This window comes from Tamandua tetradactyla, chromosome 14, assembly GCF_023851605.1.
Source record: "Tamandua tetradactyla isolate mTamTet1 chromosome 14, mTamTet1.pri, whole genome shotgun sequence".
Classification (NCBI taxonomy): Eukaryota; Metazoa; Chordata; class Mammalia; order Pilosa; family Myrmecophagidae; genus Tamandua; species Tamandua tetradactyla.
In genome coordinates this window covers 69,572,991-69,592,901 of record NC_135340.1, presented here as the reverse complement: position 1 = coordinate 69,592,901, position 19,911 = coordinate 69,572,991, and the positions used below count along the sequence as shown (strand labels likewise).

At 36.7% G+C, this 19,911-nt stretch overlaps 1 protein-coding gene across 2 annotated transcripts in view; it reads right to left on the bottom strand.

Moving 5' to 3' along the window:
* UNC13C (unc-13 homolog C) overlaps positions 1 to 19,911 on the bottom strand; it is a 663,640-nt gene that overhangs the window by 129,762 nt on the left and 513,967 nt on the right. For both annotated transcript variants that reach the window (XM_077127956.1, XM_077127957.1), the window contains exon 23: positions 15,613 to 15,690. In XM_077127956.1, the coding sequence (XP_076984071.1) occupies positions 15,613 to 15,690 (78 nt within the window). The remainder of the gene's footprint in view (positions 1 to 15,612; positions 15,691 to 19,911) is intronic.

The window sequence follows — 19,911 nt, the reverse complement described above, 5'->3', positions numbered from 1 at the left end:
TAATTGCACAACTATTTATGATTATTTCATCTTGGTGTATTGCCTGTTTCATTAATATATAGTGTCCTTCTTTGTCTCATAACAACTTTTGACTTAAAGTCTATTTTGTCTAATATTAATATAGCTACCCCAGCTCTATTTTGGATATGATTTGTGTGCAGTATCTCTTTCCCTTTTCAACCCATCAGTGCCTTTGTGTCTAAGGTGAGTCTGTTGTAGACAGCATATAGAGTGATCATAATCTTACATGCATTTTTCCAACCTGTGTCTTTTGATTGTGGCATCTAATCCATTAATATTCAGTGTTATTACTTAAAGGCAGTACTAACTTCAGCCATTTTATGTTTTGGTTTTTATTCATCACATCTTATTTTTGCATCTCTTTTTACCCTTTTAGTCATGCTTACTTAAGTCTTCATTTCTATACTCTATTCCAAGCCTTCTCTCCTTTCTTTTCCTTTCACTATGCAAGAACTACCTTTAGTATTTCTTGTAGGGCAGGGATCTTGTTGAACTCTCTTAATTTCTGCTTGTGAAAATTTTAAACTCTTTTTTTTGACCTGGGTCTCCAGCATGGCAGGCGAGAACTCTGCCACTGAGCCACCGTGGCCCGCCCTGCTCTTCCTCAATTTTGAAGAACAGTTAAGCCGGATAAAGAGTTCTTGACTGGCAGGTTTCCTCTTTCAGTATCTTGAATATATCATACCAGTGCCTTATCACCTCCAAGGTTTCTGATAAGAAATCAGCACTTAGTGTAGTTCCCTTGTATGTAAAAATATCACTTTTCCCTTGCTGCTTTCAGGATTCTTTGTATTTTGTATTTGACATTATGATTAGTATGTGTCTTGTAGTCAGTCTATCCATTAGTATTTATTCTGTTTGGAGCATGTTGTGCTTCTTGGGCATTTGTATTATGTCTTTCATAACAGTTAGGAAATATTTGGCCATTATTCCTCCCATATTATTTCTGCCCCCTTTCCCTTTTCTTTTCTTCTGGGTACCCATGACATGTCTATTTGTGTACTTCATGTTGTCATTCAAATCCCTGAGACCCTGATCAATATTTTCTGTTCTTTGCTCTTTCTGTTCTTCTGTTAGATTTCAGTTGTCATATCTTCTAGTTTACTGACTCTTTATCCTTCCTTTCCAAATCTGCTGTTGTATGCCTCCAGGGTATTTTTAATTTCTTCTATCACTCCTGTTATTCCCATAATTTTTGTTGTTTCTTTTTATGTTTTCAAATTCTTTTATGTTCGCCCAGTATCTTCTTAATATCCTTTATCTCTTTAGCCATATTTTCCTTCAGGTCCTTGAATTGATTTAAAAGATTTTCTTGAACATCTTTGATTAGTTGTTTCATATTTTGTGTCTCCTCTGAATTTTTAACTTGTTCCTTTGACTGGGCCATCTCTTCCTGTTTCTTATTATGGCTTGTACTTGGTGCTGAAGTCTAGGCATCTGATTATCTTGATGGGTTTACTCTCCAAGTCAGTTTTTCTCTCTTGCCTAGGGTTTCACGGTTGATTGGATTTGCATTAGGCTCTTCTTTGACACGTGGTTCAACTTATTCTAGACCTTTATACTTCTCTGTATTTAACGGATCAGATTTTGTCAGATCTTTTTCACCTGATTCTTGTCTTGGACATGTGGTACAATTCTTAAGATTGTACTATTTCTGTAATTAATTCCCCCCTAGGAGAAAGTTTCATTTCTTATGTACTTTTACTCCAGGAATCTTGATCTGTTCTTTGTTTCTTTGTTTTTCCTCAATAGGTTTTTCATTTGTGTGTTTGTTTTACACTTCTTTTATTGTTTCTAGCTGCTTTTTGCCTAGAGGGAAAATTCAAGGAGGAAGATAGCCCAGAGAGGACTTTCCTAAGTTAGTATTTCCCAGCCAAAAGCAAAGCTAGAGACGCACAAAGTGGGTGGAAACCAACCCCAAATAGTTCTAGGAAGAGGGTCAGGAATAATGCCAAGAAGCCGTTTTGATGCTCCCCTAGTGCTGGGACTTCTTGGCCTGTCCTGAAGATGGTGCCCTTCAACACACTGACCCCTGCGGCCCTAAGGAGCTACTGTGTCTGAAAACCTCCCCTGGCTCCGCCCTTGTCAGGGACGTGGCTGAAAAAAAATTGCTGTGGCACTCCTTATCCAGGGTGGGCTAGAACAGCAACTCAGAGCTGGTACCCCGCAATCTGAACTCACTGATCAAAAGCTGTGATTAATGCTCAGCTAGCTCCTCACCTCTCCATTCTTGGGGAAGAGGACTGCCACGGTCCTTTCCATCTTCAGCAGCCATCCAAGGACTGGAACCTGAGGTGGTCTGCCTCAGTAGTAAGCAAGCTACTCACAGCTCTTTACCATAGTTTCTCAGTCTCTTTCCCTCCCCCTTTCCTGTATATGTACCCAGAAGAATTGAAAGCAGGGACTCAAACAGATATTTGCACACTAATATTCATAGCAGCACTATTTACAATTTCCAAAAGATGGAAGCAACTCAAGTGTCCATCAACCAATGAAGATAAATAAACAAAATGTGGTATATAAATGCAATGTAATATAATTCCTTTGTAAAAAGGAATGAAGTCCTAATTCATGTGGCAACATGAATGAACCTTGATGGAATTATGTTAAGTGAAATAAGTCAGCCACAAAAGACAAATATATTATCTCACTGACATGAACTAATTATCATAAGCAAACTATTAGAATCTAGAATATAGTTTACCAGGGGTTAGAGTGGGGGTAGAGAATGGGGAACTGATGCTTAATTTGTTCTATTTAGAATGATTGTAAATGTTTGGAAAGGGATAGTGGTGATGGTAGCACATTATTCTGAGTATAATTAACAGTGTTGACTTTGTTGAATTGGTAATGTTATAATGGTGTTATGTTACTAGAATGAAAATTATAAGATAAATCATGGGATTGTATAACACAGGGAGCCCTGTTGTGGATGATGGAGTGAGATTGATAGTGCAAGTATAAAATATTTTTTCATGAATTATAACAAATATATGACAGTATTAAAGGTGTTAATTATAGGGTCGTATATGGCAACAAAACACACTTAATGTAAACTATAAGCTATGGTTAATAGTACTGTTCCGATATTCTTTGCCAGTTCTAACAAAGGTACCACACCAATGCACAGTGTCAACAATAGTGGGGTATATTGGAACACTGTATTTTTTTTTACATGACTTTTCTATAAGCCTACTACTTCTCTAATTAAAATATTATAAAAATATTATGCTAAGTGAAACCAGACACAAAATACTACATATTATATGATTGCATTTATATGAAATGAAATATGCATAGAACTACAGAGACAGAAACAGATTGTCAGTTATATAGAAATGGGGAAGGAGAGGGAGAATAAGAGGTGGCTACTAAGAAGTGTGGGATTTTTCTTTTTAGGGTAAATGAAAGTGTTCTAAAATTGACTGTGGTGATGAATGAACAACTCTTGATTATACTAAAAGCCATTGATTTGATAGATTGTATAATATTAAACATATTGCAATAAAATAACTTTAAAATAATAAGAAAAGAAAAGCCCAACTTATTTCACTGTGTGGCACTGCAAAACTTGTTGCCCATATCCTTATCAGATAAATACTTATAACTCACTGGAGTGTGAGTTTTGCTATGATATTTCACTGAAATGGTTTTACATATAGGCCACTAATACCCTCTTCATTGACAATTCCAATGGCTTTATTTATCCTACTAGCCTTCATTCATATTGGTGTTTATTTCTCAAGCTCTTTCCTTCCTTGTTTTTCTAGATACTGCCATGTTCTAGGTCACCTTTGATAAAATTGTATAGTGAAGGCCCTGGGGGCCCCCTTATAGGAAGAAAATCATGCCCTTTTGAATTGCCTCTTTCGAAATTTGAAATCCCCACCAAGGCATCTTACCCAGATAGCCAGTAAGCCCCTGGTTCATTACCTTTGCTCCAATACAAAAATAAAGCCTCAGTGCCCTAAATCTGCCCCCTGTGAGACAGACAAACTCTCATCCAATCAATAGGAGTTAAGCTATTTCCTTTTTATGTCTATAAAAATTCTTTGCCATCCCTCAATACCTGAACCTACTTCCATTCTGGCTTTCTTTCCCGCAGAAAACTTTGGTGCTCCAAATAAAATGACAACTTGCCTCCAATTTGTCTTTCATAACTTCTACTCCTCTGATCATGATTTGTCTATCTCCTTTGACTTTTCTTCCACTTCATACTTATTAAATATTAGTATTCTTTGGCTTTCCCTTCCCAGTACTTTTTTCTTTTCACTGAATACTCTTTCCTTAAGCAATCACATTCATGGCTATAGCTTCAATTACCACCTGAATGTTCATGACTCCTGAGCCTGCTATTTCCAGTCTTCACAATGTGCTTGAGCATCACATCTATATTCCAAAGTGCCTGTTAGACTTTTCTACTTTGATGGCTCACAGTTACCTCAAGTTCAACATATCAAAAACTGAACTTATTACCTACCCATCTTTAATTTCTCTTTTTTTTTTTCTGACTAGGTTCATGGCAGTCAAGAAATATGTGCCATCTTTGACTGTTTTCAATCATCTTCCCTTACACATTCATTTGGATATTAAATATTACTGGTAGTATCTGAAATGTTTTCTTCATCCATCCCATCCTCTTTGTTTCTATAATCTTGATTCAGAAGTATTCTCATCCAAACTATTGCAATGATCTCCAAATTATTTTTCTTATTTCCCCCTTCCATTCCACCCTCCTAACTGCTCTCAGGGTTGTTTTCCATAAAGCCCAAATCTGATCATGATACCTGCTTGTAGGAGCCAAAGGGTTAACAGAAAACCTGCGGAATTTATTGGGAGTGACTGGCTTCAAAGTGGCCTTGAGGAGGTCTGCTGCAAACAGCGAGCTCCCAGCCGTGAGCCTTATCTGGGGACGAAGGGGAAGGACATGGTCTGCAAACAGACTTGTTTTGTATCTACTTTCGCACACAAAGTATGGAATGTTCCCTTTTTGCTACCCAGATACCCAGGAGGCTAGATTGAAAGTAACAAGAGAACGAGGGAGTAATATACCGAAAAAACAGGCTTGGTCAGCAAAAGAGCTATGAGAAATGATATAAAATAAAGCAGCTGGAGCTCTGCGGGGCTGCAGTCATCCTGTCTGTCTGCTGTGTGTGTCTGTGTGACTCATTCCACAGGAGTGTCCGCGTCTGTGTTTTTTATTTCACAGGGGTTGCTGAAAGACTGCAACACCTGCTGACCTCTCTTGCTGATGTTCAACCACAGAGTTGCTTCAAGCAATTCTTCCTAATGCTATCTGGGCCCTTGCCATTCCCTCTATTTTGAAAAGATCACTTCCCTCCAACCCTTGGACTTGGCCAGAATCTATTCATCTCATAAGGCCTAGCTCAACTTAAGGTATATGATGATAAAATCACTGAACATTTCCTAGTGAATCCAACAAGAGGGTACTCTCCCTGAAATGCCCTAATTTACTTGGCAGTGCTTTGATGTTCAGTTTGAATACCGAGGTTAATGTGTCAGAGATAAAAGAGCACATGGTTCTCTCTATGGTGAAAAATAAAAAGAGTACCAGTTCTACCAATTCTACTAATGCTGCCCAGATATTTTTAAAATTTTATTTTGTTTTTTTTTTTCATTCCTCTTAGAAGCGATCCCCGCCCCAAGTACTTCTATTATCATTTTTATGAATAGACTATGGCATTTTCCTTATCTCACTCATTTTTGCATGAACTGTTGCTAGAAGAAAAACATTCTATAAATTCATGCTTCTAAGTACTTGTTTTTTTAAAAATTAAACACCTGTAGTCTCCCATCCTAATTAAAGGCAGTATGTACTAAATATGCCATTGCACTTCATATGAACTTTCGCAACATTTTGTTAGGTTCTTTAGCCGAGACAAGTGAAGGAAAAAAAAAACTCTTCCTTATCCTTTAGTTTTGAATTAGCAAATACATGTTAAGTTTTGAAAATTTCTATTTCTAGTTATCTGAACTATTTTTCTTTGAATTAAATAGGCTTTTGGGCCATATGTGAATGGTGTGATCTATTCTTTTCTATTAGTTTAATATGGTTTTCCTTCTCACTGACAACACATACAGTATCCCTCTCCTTTAAGGATTGCTAACAAAGCCCTTTTCCCTACAATCACAGAATTTCAGAACTAGAATGAACTTCAGAAATCATGTAGGTCAACTCATTCCTTTTTTACAGGTGGGAGAATGCAAGGCCTAGATAAAATGTCATGCTTTTGAAATCATGTGGGGATTGAAAGGGTCACTCTGAGAAACTGTAATTGTTTAAGAAATTCTTTCTTGAAAACTTTCATTAAAAAAAAAAACAAAAAACAAACAAAAAAAACCCCAACAGCAAAGGAAATTTGGGCTTATTAGCTCCATGTATTGGCTGATTAGCTGAATCTGGACAGAGTAGTGATGTCAGGAAAATGGGACATAGAATTTATGTTAAGAATTTTATTTTCTTAAAACTGCCTTTTTGCCCTTTTCCACCCTTTTGCATCCTGCTGTTCAAATCTCTGAATGAACCACTGTAAACAGCGTGGGAATTATCTGCTGAATCCAACAATGAATTTGTTGTTGAACATCAAGTGATGGGAGCAGGACTCCCTCAGTAAGCCATTCATTTGCCTGCAGTGCCTTTGGACCATTCTTCCAAGTGTGAAAAGAGGGACAATTGGTTGAGCCAAAGAAATAAATTTTGCTGGCAACTGCACTGATTTGTGGTTTGTGACGGCAGGCTTAAACAGCTGAAGGGGAGTGAACAAGATAATGCAATAGGTTTATTATACAAAATGGCCATCAAAGTAAAACTCTCAATCTCTCTTCTTCCCGGCTGTGGTTTGCCTTCTTTCTCCTGAAGTTTTCTTAGGGCTCATAGATAAATTAGTTTAAAAAGACACTTGGCATAGGTGGGTAGACCCTACGATCTCTCTGGAATGCTCTAGGGCTAGAGGTTAACCAGCAGTGTATGCCTGGGTCTGCATTTTATTTTTACATGAGTAGCCAGTTCTGAAACCTATCAACCTTCTCAGCAGTACCTTCTCTTAATTTCACAAGTTTAGCAGTTAGCTGACCTTTATGTGCAGTAGTGCTGGATTCTTAATCATATCTATTAAATCACTTCAGTGCAATATTTCCCCTTTTGGCTCTCAATATTCCCTTAATTTTCTATTAAGTCCAATTTGTTAACTTTTATTTTAGAGATCATTAGGAGTAAAGAGAAGACAGATGAGATGATATCTAATGCTGCCAAAAGAAAGGGCCAGTACTTCGAATGTTCAATCCTCCTTGTTGTCTGATATCATGAAACTAAAAATAACAGGTTACTTATACTGAATTCAGCCAAATGACATCTGTCACCTTATTTAGACATAAGAGGCTAGTTTTTTAGTTTATTCTTTGAATTGTTGCAGGAGAAGATGTAATAATTACAGCTTTCCTCTGAAGAATATTTCAGAGTTTAGAGAATGTTGGGGGGCGTTCACCCTACAAACTTTATCTTAGTTGTTCTTATTCCACTAAGCTCGAAATTCTTTGAGGATGGGGTTTGTAACTTAGTGATGGTTGTATCTCTAGTGCTAAATAAAAATTGGCTTCTGAAGCTGAGTCTGGCTTCTGAAGATCTCTTTCAAGAGTTGCTAAAAGTTGGAGACTTCCGGAGAAGATGGCGGCTTAGTAAGACGCGCGGGTTTTAGTTCCTCCTCCAGAACAGCAACTAAAGAAACAGAAACAATATGAAACAGCTCCCGGAGCCACGACAGAGACCAAAAAGACAGCGTACCCCATTCTGAAACGGCTGAACGGGCAGGGAGAATCCGCTGTGGTGAGATACCCGAGGGGTGCGCGTTTTCCTGGCCGGGGCGGCTGGCGACTGGGGTCTCCTCCACGCACGTGGCTCCCCGGTCTGACTGGGAATGTTGGATAGCGGGGCCCTCCCACCACGCTTGGCGTCTTGGGCCAGCTGGGCAATTTGGACCGGCACTCCCCCAAGCCACGGCGGCCGGCGACCCCCCCTCCACGCGCGATTTCCCAGGCCGACTGCGAGATTCGGCTTGGCAAGTTAAAGGAGTCGCAGCATCTTTTGCTGGTGGGACCCGCAGACAGACAAGCGCCACGAGCGCCACCTACTAGGCAGGAGAAGAAAAACAGAGCCCAGAGATTTCACAGAAAAACCTTTCAACCAGCTGGGTCCCACACCCAGGGAAATCTGATCAAATGCCCAGACACCAGCAGAAAATAATGGATGACACTCGGAAAATTGAAGATATGGCCCAGTCAAAGGAACAAACCAATAGTTCAAATGAGATGCAGGAGCTGAGACAACTAATGCTGAATATACGAACAGAAATGGAAAAACTCTTCAAAAACCAAATCAATAAATTGAGGGAGGACATGAAGAAGACATGGGCTGAACAAAAAGAAGAAATAGAAAATCTGAAAAAACAAATCACAGAACTTATGGGAGTGAAGGACAAAGAAGAAAAAATGGAAAAAACAATGGATACCTGCAATGGTAGATCTAAAGAGACAGAAGCTACAATTAGTGAACTGGAGGACGGAACATCTGAATTCCAAAAAGAAACAGAAACTATAGGGAAAAGAATGGAAAAACTTGAGCAGGGGATCAGGGAACTGAATGACAATATGAAGCGCACAAATATACGTGTTGTGGGTGTCCCAGAAGGAGAAGAGAAGGGAAAAGGAGGAGAAAAACTAATGGAAGAAATTATCACTGAAAATTTCCCAACTCTTATGAAAGACCTAAACTTACAGATCCAAGAAGTGCAGCGCACCCCAAAGAGAATAGACCCAAATAGGCGTTCTCCAAGACACTTACTAGTTAGAATGTCAGAGGTCAAAGAGAAAGAGAGGATCTTGAAAGCAGCAAGAGAAAAACAATCCGTCACATACAAGGGAAACCCAATAAGACTATGTGTAGATTTCTCAGCAGAAACCATGGAAGCTAGAAGACAGTGGGATGATATATTTAAATTACTAAAAGAGAAAAACTGCCAACCAAGACTTCTATATCCAGCAAAATTGTCCTTCAAAAATGAAGGAGAAATTAAAACATTTATAGACAAAAAGTCACTGAGAGAATTTGTGACCAAGAGACCAGCTCTGTAAGAAATACTAAAGGGAGCACTAGAGTCAGATACGAAAAGACAGAAGAGAGAGGTATGGAGTAAAGTGTAGAAAGAAGGAAAATCAGATATGATATATATAATACAAAAGCCAAAATGGTGGAGGAAAGTATTATCCAAACAGTAATGAAACTAAAAGTTAATGGACTGAATTTCCCAATCAGGGGACATAGACTGGCAGAATGGATTACGACCCAGCAATACCACTGCTAGGTATCTACTCAAAGGACTTATGGGCAATGACACAGACGGACATTTGCACACCAGTGTTTATAGCAGCATTATCTACAATTGCGAAGAGATGGAAACAGCCAAAATGTCCATCAACAGACGAGTGGCTAAACAAAATGTGGCATATACCTATGATGGAATATTATGCAGCTTTAAGACAGACTAAACTTATGAAGCATGTAATAACATGGATGGACCTAGAGAACATTATGCTGAGTGAGTCTAGCCAGGAACTAAAGGACAAATACTGTATGGTCCCACTGATGTGAACCGACATTCGAGAATCAGCTTGGAATATATCATTGGTGGCAGAGACCAGCAGGAGTTAGAAACAGGGTAAGATAATGGGTAATTGGAGCTGAAGGGATACAGACTGTGCAACAGGACTAGATATAAGAACTCAAAAATGGACAGCACAGTGATACCTAAGTGTAATGTAACTATGTTGGAACACTGAATGAAGCTGCACCTGAAATATAATTTTTTGTTTGTTTGATTGTATCTTTTGTTTTTGTTTTTTCTTTTTCCTTTTTTTATATATATATATTTTTATTAGTATTATTATTTTAATTCTCTTCTCTATATTAACATTCTATATCTTTTTCTGCTGTTTTGCTAGTTCTTTTCCTAAATCGATGCAAATGTACTAAGAAATGATGATCATACATCTATGTGATGATACTAAGAATTACTGAGTGCATGTGTAGAATGGAGTGATTTCTAAATGTTGTGTTAATTTCTTTTTTTTGATTAATAAAAAAATTTAAAAAACAAAACAAAACAAAACAAAAAAAAAGAGTTGCTGAAAGTTATCTCGGCTCCATTTATTGATTAACAAGGTTTTACATCTTTTGAACACTTTGAGGCTCAAGGCATTTCAAAAATACTTTGGTATTTCCATAAACCCAACCCTCTCCCACCCATACACAAATACAGTAAAAATCTAATACATTGCATATCAGTAGGGAATAATATATACCTAACTGAACAGGAAGAACTTTGCAAATTGCTTTAGGAAACAACTTTAGAATTAAGAGGAAGATGGGACTCATTAAAATTGTCTATTTTATTATCTAAAGGCATCTAACATATATTTTCTTAATTTAACGTATTTTAAGATTGATTTTGCGATTGCTGAAAAGAAGATAAAACAGCAGATTAATTCTCAGTGTATTAACTAGTGAATTATGTCTCTATTTGCACTAAGGAGAAAAGGTAAGATAGATCCAAAACCTGAACATAAAGCTTGGACTCATTTCAATTATGACCTTTTTTTATAAAATGTCTGCATAAAGTCCAGAATGTTTAAAAGAATGCTGGACTTTGCGTTTGGCTGCAAAGTGGCCACCTAGATTTTGGGACTGCTATGCTCTGTAACTTAAAGTTTTGCCTGCACTATTATAGAAACTCTGAAGGTCGAATCTAAAGCATTGAATCCCATGTGTTCTCAAGATTCAAACACAAAGGCTGGTCAGGAGTGGTGCACAGATAAAACAAAGGAGTATTCTGACACATTTCCCAATTATATGGTAATTGCCTTAACTAAGCATAGAGAAGGGCTTCTCAAAGTGTCTTCCTCAGACCTGCACCATCAGCACCACCTAGGAATTTAGCAGAAATGAAACTTTTGAGCCTCACCTCAGACCTACTAGATCAAATATTCCAGAGGATGGGGTTCAGCTATGTCTGTTTTAGCAAGTTCTCCAGGCAGTTCCACAAGTTCAAATTCGAGAACTACCAGCAGAGAGAATTATTTCCTTTAAGGCAGTGATCTTTGATCACCTGTGGCCCCAGCAACTATAAAGTAGAGAGGAGAGTGCCAAGTAAAAAGTGACACAGGTTTATTTCTTTCTGCTCAGGTCAGGAGATTGCTTAGCTAATGACCAAGTCCATATGGCTAATGGTCTTACAACGTATTTCCATGAGGTACCTGAGCAAAGCTTTTGGTCATCTAGAAGATGTTTCTAAACTGACATATCAAATTCATCATTAAAATATAAAAAGTGGCATAGGTATGTATCTCTGAAACAAATGAATAATTTAGTGGTTCCTTAAATAGAACATTTTAGGAGAGGTGGAACTATGTTACAGGTTCCTTGGCCTGATTCAGTCTGGACATACGTGAAAGTTACTCTCACAGGGATGTTACCACAGATGAAATGAATCAGAAGATTCAATCATTTTTTGAGACATATCAATAAAAAATAACATTACCATTGAACCTAATTGGTGAGTTTTGTGGCCAGCGGAATGAGAGAATTCAGCTGAGCAAACAAATCCTTTCTTTCCCCCAAGTGTCCTAATACTGATCAACTTCTAGAATTAGAAGTACTATCAAAAGGTCTGCAAGCCTATTAAGTATGGATTCTATCTTATTCAAGATGATTGTACCAACACAGGGCAGCACAGTCAGAATTCTAAATCTATTACTACAAGTTCTATAGAGTTTCATATAAATTATCTTACAATTTCCTGAAAAGAAATTAAATTCTGAATGATTTGATTTTTCCTTTTCATGTACTTGTACAAATTAGATTGTAGATTAAGGAAATACAGCTAAGTTTTCCATAGGCCACAAGTTATCTTTTTGTTATAAAATGAAAACAGGTTAGGTATTTAATTGTCTGAAATAACTGAGTGATTAAGATAATCTAAACCAAAATATATTTATTTTACGTTTAAGCTGTTTGAGCAATTACAAGATAAAATAATCACTCACTGAGGAGTGAAAATTATCACATGCATCCTGATTATCATTTTGTTGTTATTGTGTTATAATGAGACAGGCAATTCAGTATGGGGATTGCAATGTTAAATTAAACTTTAATGCAAGTCAATCCATAGCATAAGTTGGCTATTTTATCTGTTTTTGTATAGTAATTTCCAAAACTGCATACACATAAAAATCATCTGAGGTTCTTTTTATGAAACAGACTCTGAGCCTCATTCTTAAATGTTACTTTTTGTTTCATGGTTTGTGTGACACACTTTTTTCATGGTTTGTGTGACACTTTTTTTTTATGTTCTCTAGATGAGTCAGGGTTGTTAAGTCAAAACATATTCTTAATTTGTTGGGAAAACACTTCATAGAGGACACTTAGTGGTTTGCTTTTCTCTCCTTTGTTTTTTTCTAAATAACCCACTGGAAAACAACTGTACCTTCCTGGCCCACAGGATGCTGTACGTGCATTAATTAACAAGGACCATTCAAGTGACTGTTTTTTTGGGCCACTGTTGACAATATCATCCGAAGATTGTTGAAGTGTTAGGTAATGTTTCCGGTTAGCACAATACAGAGTGGATTTTTTGACCAAAAAAGGGTTTCAAGGATGCCTGACTCCTTGCAGAGAAGCTTATCCTGCAAAGAAAAAGCAGCTGCCCAAACACTGTGTTTGGGTCAAAGCAGCAGAGAGCTGCAGTGTCATGCAGCCATGCCTGCAAGTGGCCAAACTTTGCAGCAAGCAATGCTGTTATTAGAAGCCAACTAATAAATACATGGCATTAAAAACTATTTTGAGCAAACTGCACAAGCAATGGTTTGATAACACGGTCTTTGTAGCAAAGAAATGTACATCCCAGCACAGACGGTGGGGGACCGAATAATAACAAACATATAAATAAAAAAAGAATGAGATCTAGGCCAGGATATTTCTCTTACTGCTTCCAGCAATATCAGTCAAGGTTTTGAAACTAGTCCCACTGTGAAGAAGAATCTTGGAATTGGCCTTAGGACACACTGTATAAACTTTAAAGGCCACTGAACATGTCTACATCAAATGTTATATATACTTCTCATATCAAAGCATGAATTTTGTCATTCTCAACAGAAATCCTTTTTCATCTTTATGAAAGCCCCAAGTTAAGGAATTCATTAAGATACTACTATACATAGAGAACAGGACTGACTGGATGCTGCCTATTACTTTGAGCATCTGGTGCCTATAGGAGCTGAGAGTAGCAATCATCTGTAACATAATTCTGTGTTCATGAAGCTTATGTCGGTAGGGGAGGCTGCATGCTACACTCAGACTTGGATCACTTGGGTACAGGTCTTGCTTCTTACCATTTCATCAACCTAATGTCAGCTAAGGAGGCCTGTCTAAAGCTTCCCTTTGGCAACAGAAGATAAAAGACAAAATGGAAGAGAATAAGAAAAAAGAAATTACATGGAAAGGAAGACAGAAGAACTAGAGCAAAGAGGCCGAGGAGAAAAGGAAGGGGAGATATCTAAATGTGGGAAAAGAAAGAAGTTAGGGTAAATGCTATCCTTCTAACAAACTGTATTGTTAATTGCTAGACATTCATTGCATTTAGCTAATTGAATTTGTCCTTTTAAATTGTGTATGCGGACCTTAGCACAAAGAAATGGTAAGGGATACAAAGAGAGAAGGCATGAAGTGTAGAATTTCTGGCTTTATTATTTCTTCTAGCAACAGCAGTTGTGTGATTTAGCCACATATCTTAACCCAAATTTATAATGTGAAACTTGTGCTCGCAATTCTATCTGAAATATGAGTCTCTTTTTTGTTTAGCATATAGAGCATCTTGCAAAATTTTTAGATAGCTGCTACCTGGTCTCACAGTTTCCTTTCTGCACAGGTCTGATTTGTTTGGTTGATTCTTTTTTCTGACTTGTCTAGTTAATATTTAGCTCTGTGGTATATTTTATACACATTAGAATTCAACCACAGTATAGTAATGAAATAGTAACACTATCAGGAGAACTTTCTGGAAATATGGCATCTTAAACATAACTTCATTTTTAAATGGTTTATGGTCTTTTAAATTCATTGAAAGGTGATAGGATTTCCCGTAAGAAATCAGTAATCTCTTCAATGCTTTTGCAAACAGTAAGTGTACTGAGAGCCTGAATATAAAAGATCACTAAAAGTAAAAAGGGAATCTCAAGTTACAATACCCAGTTGCTTATGCTGCCCTAATTCAGCAGAAGAATTCTAAAAATTAGGTCGATTCCCTCAAACCTTACAAAAACCATTAACACACTTTGGGGAATAAAGCCTTATTTTACACAAATTAAGCTGAGAGTACAGTGGAAGGATAGCTTATACACGTTCATTTTGTAAGTTTTTTCACCACCACACGTATTCTAGGATGCGAAATAGCAAGTCTATTTTTCAAAAGACTGAGGCTTGAGGAAAATGAAAGAGACATTGGAGTGGGGGTAGAAAATCTATAAATATCTCTTTGTGGATAAAAGCAACAACATATGTAAATAGGCCGTCTTAAAGAAGAAGCATTTTGCTGCCTTCTAAATTTAGAAAAAAAAACAGGATCCTTGCTTTGAAACCTAACTTGACCACAGTAAGCAACGATGTACATGAATCTTAAACAGAAATATCCCCTATGTTTTTAACATGGACACCCTTAAGATCTTTATTTTATGGAACGGGTGATGGTGGTGAGGGAATCACTGCCACAAAACCCTCCGTCTCTGAATTACCTCCAGGCCTCAATTCCAGATGCTCATTTCTGGTTGTAGAAAAGACTTAGGGCAGGCAGGAGGTAGGTGCATAGCTAGCATTTAAGTATCTGCCTGACCCAAACAAACAAATGAGAGTAAGTAGGAAGTGCGATGGGCTTTAGGTTTGGGAGGGGGAACAGCCAGGAAAGGGATAAGATGTTTACTATCACAAACCTCATAAAAGAATCTTTCTCCTTCCTTCTTCTGCTCATGGAATTGCAAGTCAAAATGTTGGACAAAGACATGACACATTACAGACACAGCCCACAATACATTTTTGACAATGAATTTTAGGCGTGAATACTAAACCACTGATGCATCAAAAATCACCAGCACCACAAAGTACATTTCAAACAAACATCACTATCAAGCCAACATTGTAAGTACAGTAAAACCATCTACAATTTTTGGAATTTTACAGATCATTAGCATATATATATATTTAATCATCTATGTATTATTATTATATATATCCACAGACAAGAAAAGGCTATTGACTATCTCCCTCCTTCCAGTCACACTTGTAATATATTCACTAAAGTATTCCGCTGTGTATCAAAGCACCTTAGTTGTTAATGAGATTTCAGAGATCGCTTTCTATTCATAGCTAAACCCTGTGAAAACTTGATTAAGACACTTTTCATAGCAAAGAGATATGCTGCTAATGATCTCTAAGTAGTTGTTAGGCAAATGTAAGGGTAAAAATATACTCACCTCTTTCCCACCCATGGATTCAAACATTTTTTCCAGCTGGACCCTCAATTGTTGAATGTTGTTCATCAAGATACAGGGCTTGAAATAAAGCAAAAAGAGACAGTAGTATGAGAAGTGTTTATACACTAAATTATTGAATGCGATTGGTTTACAGATATCATTGAAGTCCTGTTGTACTTAAAATCATTCTGTCATTTCAACATTTTGGGTTTTTTTTTTTTTTTTTTTCTTTTTTCTTAACATGGGCAGGCACCGGGAATCAAACCCAGGTCCTCGGGCATGGCAGGCAAGCATTCTTACCTGCTGAGCCACCATGGCCCACCCAACATTTTGGGTTTTATCAGCTAAGAACGGAAGGGGAAAAATATCATGTCACTTGGGGGAATTACATTTTAATAACGTGCTCAGACAATAAAACAAGGGATTTGCTACTAAAGTTATTTTATTCTTAACATCATGGCATTTCAAGATAATTGTTCTTAAGGATTTATTTTAAGAAAAACAGATTAGTTTAAGATCTGTTATTTCACTGAGTTTAAAAACCAAACAGTATCTGCATTTAAAAATAACAAACAGAGCACCTTAAATGGTCACCTTTGACTACAGGATTAAGTTCCCATGCTGGCTACAATTCTTGGACCCATCCTCGTCTCCTTGTATTGCATTACAATAACCTTCAACTTCAAGAAACTTATTTTGCAAGCACAACTTATGCTTTCCAGACTCTGTACCTGGGCTCACCATGAGGTCTCTTCACTTGAATTGCCCTCTCTGCCTATTTGAATCTTTTCCATTATTCAAGATAGAGTCCTCTCTTTCCTAGATTTTAACCTTTTACCATCTGATGGCCTTTTTAAAATATTATTTTATGTATGAGTTGTTTTTCACTGGCTTACCAGCTGATCTTAAATGCATTGAACATGTTCCTATGTATTTTCCTGCATTTCCTTGTTCACATAACACTAACAGCGCCATACCAATAACAAAGCTCAAACAAATGTTTCTTGATTTACTGTTTTCAAGGAGTCAGAAATAAAACAATATAAAGATTTATATTTGCTTCTTTGTGATAGAACTCGATGTGACGTCGCAATTGTAGGAAAAGGTTTATAATTAGCAAATAGTCTTCAGAATAGTTATGGAATCATTTGGTGTTGACTCCAAAGACCAGTAGGTTAGGGGAAGAGAAAAATTGGTAAAGATAGGAAAATAGATAGGGAATGAGTCAGAGATGAATTAGAGAGAAATGCAAAGGTCTTGACATCAGCGGAAAGATTTTATTACTCCTTCAACCACATCACTGACCTGCAACAAACTTTCTACTTGAGACTCCTAAAGTGACCTTAACCTAACTTCAACTTGCAAAAACTATTTGAAGCTTCTGTTCTGTTCCCTTGATTCCAGCCACTTAAATATGCTTTTAATGTTACCAATGTCCAACTTGGTTCCTTGGTTCACATGAAATAGTTTCCCATTTCCTGTTCAACGAACCATATAACAGGCTATTGGCTTCTTGGGACCCATTTATGGAGAATTTCTGAAGACTTTTATCCAGTGCCAGATCTCATCTTTTCACTGGGTCTTGCATTTATTGATAACTGAAGTTAACGTTTGCTATTTTATTTCAGGTATATTCCTGTTTTTAAGAGGAGCTCATACGCAAATAGCAAACTGGCATTTTTCTAAATAAAATATTAAAAATAAATGTATTTATTTTTATAAAAATAACCGCCCAACAATTTAAGAGAAATATTCCAAATATAGTAAAGTAAATTTTTTCTGAGTTCCTTTCATGTTAAACAAGTGCCCCAAATCGAATTATTTATCCCTACTTGAAGATTGGTTAGTAATGAATAAGAATGTGCTTATTAAACAGCAATGGTAAATAAGGTTACAAGATAAGAAGATAATTTATCTCGTTCTTTGATAATATGACACCCCCAACATATTGCCCGGTAACTTTGCCGCTTTTTCTGTGTTCATAAAGCTGCTTATCTAGGTGGTAAGCTCTTTACAACAAATTATCTGTGTTTCTCTATCATTGAATTAAACTTTTTATTTTGAGATAATTGCAGAGTCTCATGCATATATAATACAGAGATTTCGGGAACTCTTTACCCAGTTTCTCCCCCCATGGTAACATCTTACGACACTATCAACCACTGACATTGGCACAGTCAAAATACGGACTATTTCCATCACCACAGGGATCCCTCATGTTGCCCTTTCAATAGCCACAATCTCTTCTCTCCCTCCTGTGCCCCTTCCTTAATCCCTAGCAGCCAATAAGTCTTTTCCATCTTCGTAGCTGTGTCATTTTAAGAATGTTGCATAAATGGAATCACACAGTATATAATCTTTAGGGATTGGTTTTTTCACTCAGCAAAATTCTTTGGCAATTCATTCAGATCTCTGCAGGTGTCAAAAGTCCATTCTTTTAATTGGTGAGTACCCCGACACATGGATTGAGCATGGTTTGTTGAACTGTTCACTCACTGAATGACAGGGTTGTCGCTGTTTTGTGCTATTACATACAGGGCTCCATAAACATTTACATATAGGTTTTCATGTGAAAATAAATCTTCTTTCTTGGCAATAAATGCCCAGGTGTGAAACTACTGGGTCATATGGTAGTTGCATATTTAATTTTTAAAGAAAACCTCAAATTGTTTTCCCGAGTGGCTATACCATTTTACATTCCCACCAGCAATACGTGAGCAATTCGTCTTTGCATCATCACCAATATTTTATATTGTCACCATTTTTTATTTACCCATTCTGACAGGCACATAATATCACACTGTGGGTTTAATGTGTATCTTTCTAATGGTTAATCACATTGAACATTTCTTCAGGTATTTATTTGCCATCTGTAAATCTTCTATAGTGAAATGTCTCAGTCTCATGTTTTGACAATTTTCTAATTGACTGACTTTTTTTTTCTGTTTTTTTAATTTACCACTGAATGTTGACAGTTTTTTATACACATATATATCCTATATAGCCATTCTTCATTGTATACGCGACTTACAAATATTTTCTCCTTCTTTGTAACTTGTAACTTGTCTTTTCATATTCTTAACCAGGCATTTCAGAGCAAATGTTTTTAATTTTGATGAAGTCCAATTAATCACGTTTTTCTTTTATGAATCACACTTATAGTGTCAAATATAAGCTCTCTTTCCCTGGTGCCTGGACTAGATCCTGTTGACTTTTTCCTTTTTTTTCTAAAATTTTGATGGTTTTGTATTTTACATTTATGCCTTATTATAATTTTGACTTATTTTTTATATAAGGTATGAGATTTAGGTCAATTTTTTTTTTTTTTGCCTTTGTATGTTACTTATTCTAGCATCATTTGTTTGAAAGGCCGTCTTCAATCTCCATTGAACTGCCTTTGCACCTCTATCAAAATTCAGTTGGGCCTATTTGTATGGGTTTCTTGCTTCTCTTCCATTGACCTATGGACCTATCTCTTGGCTAAAGCACACAGTCTTGGTTACTGTTGCTATGTAACAAGCCTTGAAACTAGTTAGGTTAATTGTTCCCAGTTTAGTCTCCCTTATTAAAATTGCTTTAGCTTTTATATATCCTTTGCCTTTCCCTATAAATTTAGAATAATCTTCTCTACATATTCAAAAAGTCTTATAGGGAATTTGAAAGAAATTGCATTCAACCTATACATCAACTTGAGAATTGATTTGTTACTATGTTGAATTGTTCAATCCCTGAACATGGATTTTCTCCCCATTTATTAAGATCTTTGATTTCCTTCTTCAGTGTTGCACAGATTTTAGCATATAAGCCCTGTATAAGTTTTGTTAAATGTAATCTATTTCACTTTTTGAGCAATTATTACTGGCAATGTATTTTTAATTTTTTATATCCATGTATTTGTGCTAGTATCTGTAAATGTATTTTATTTTTGCATGTTTTTCTTCAATCCTTCAACATTGCTGAATTCACTTATTAGTGTTAGGACTATTTTTTTGTAGAATTCTTATATTTTCTATGTAGACTATTAGGTTATCTGCAAATAGGAACAGTTTTATTTCTGCCTTCCCATGACTATGCATATTATTTACTTTTCTTGCCTTTTTGCATCTGCTAGAACCAACAGCTCTACGTAGTATAAGAGTGGTGATATGGACTCCCTTGTCTTATTCCTGATCTTCAGGTTGAGACATTATTTTTCACCATTGAGTGTAATGTTAGCTATAGACCTTGTATAGATGTTATTTATCAACATGAGGAACTTCCCTCTATTACTGTTTTTCTGAGTTTTTAATCATGAATGCA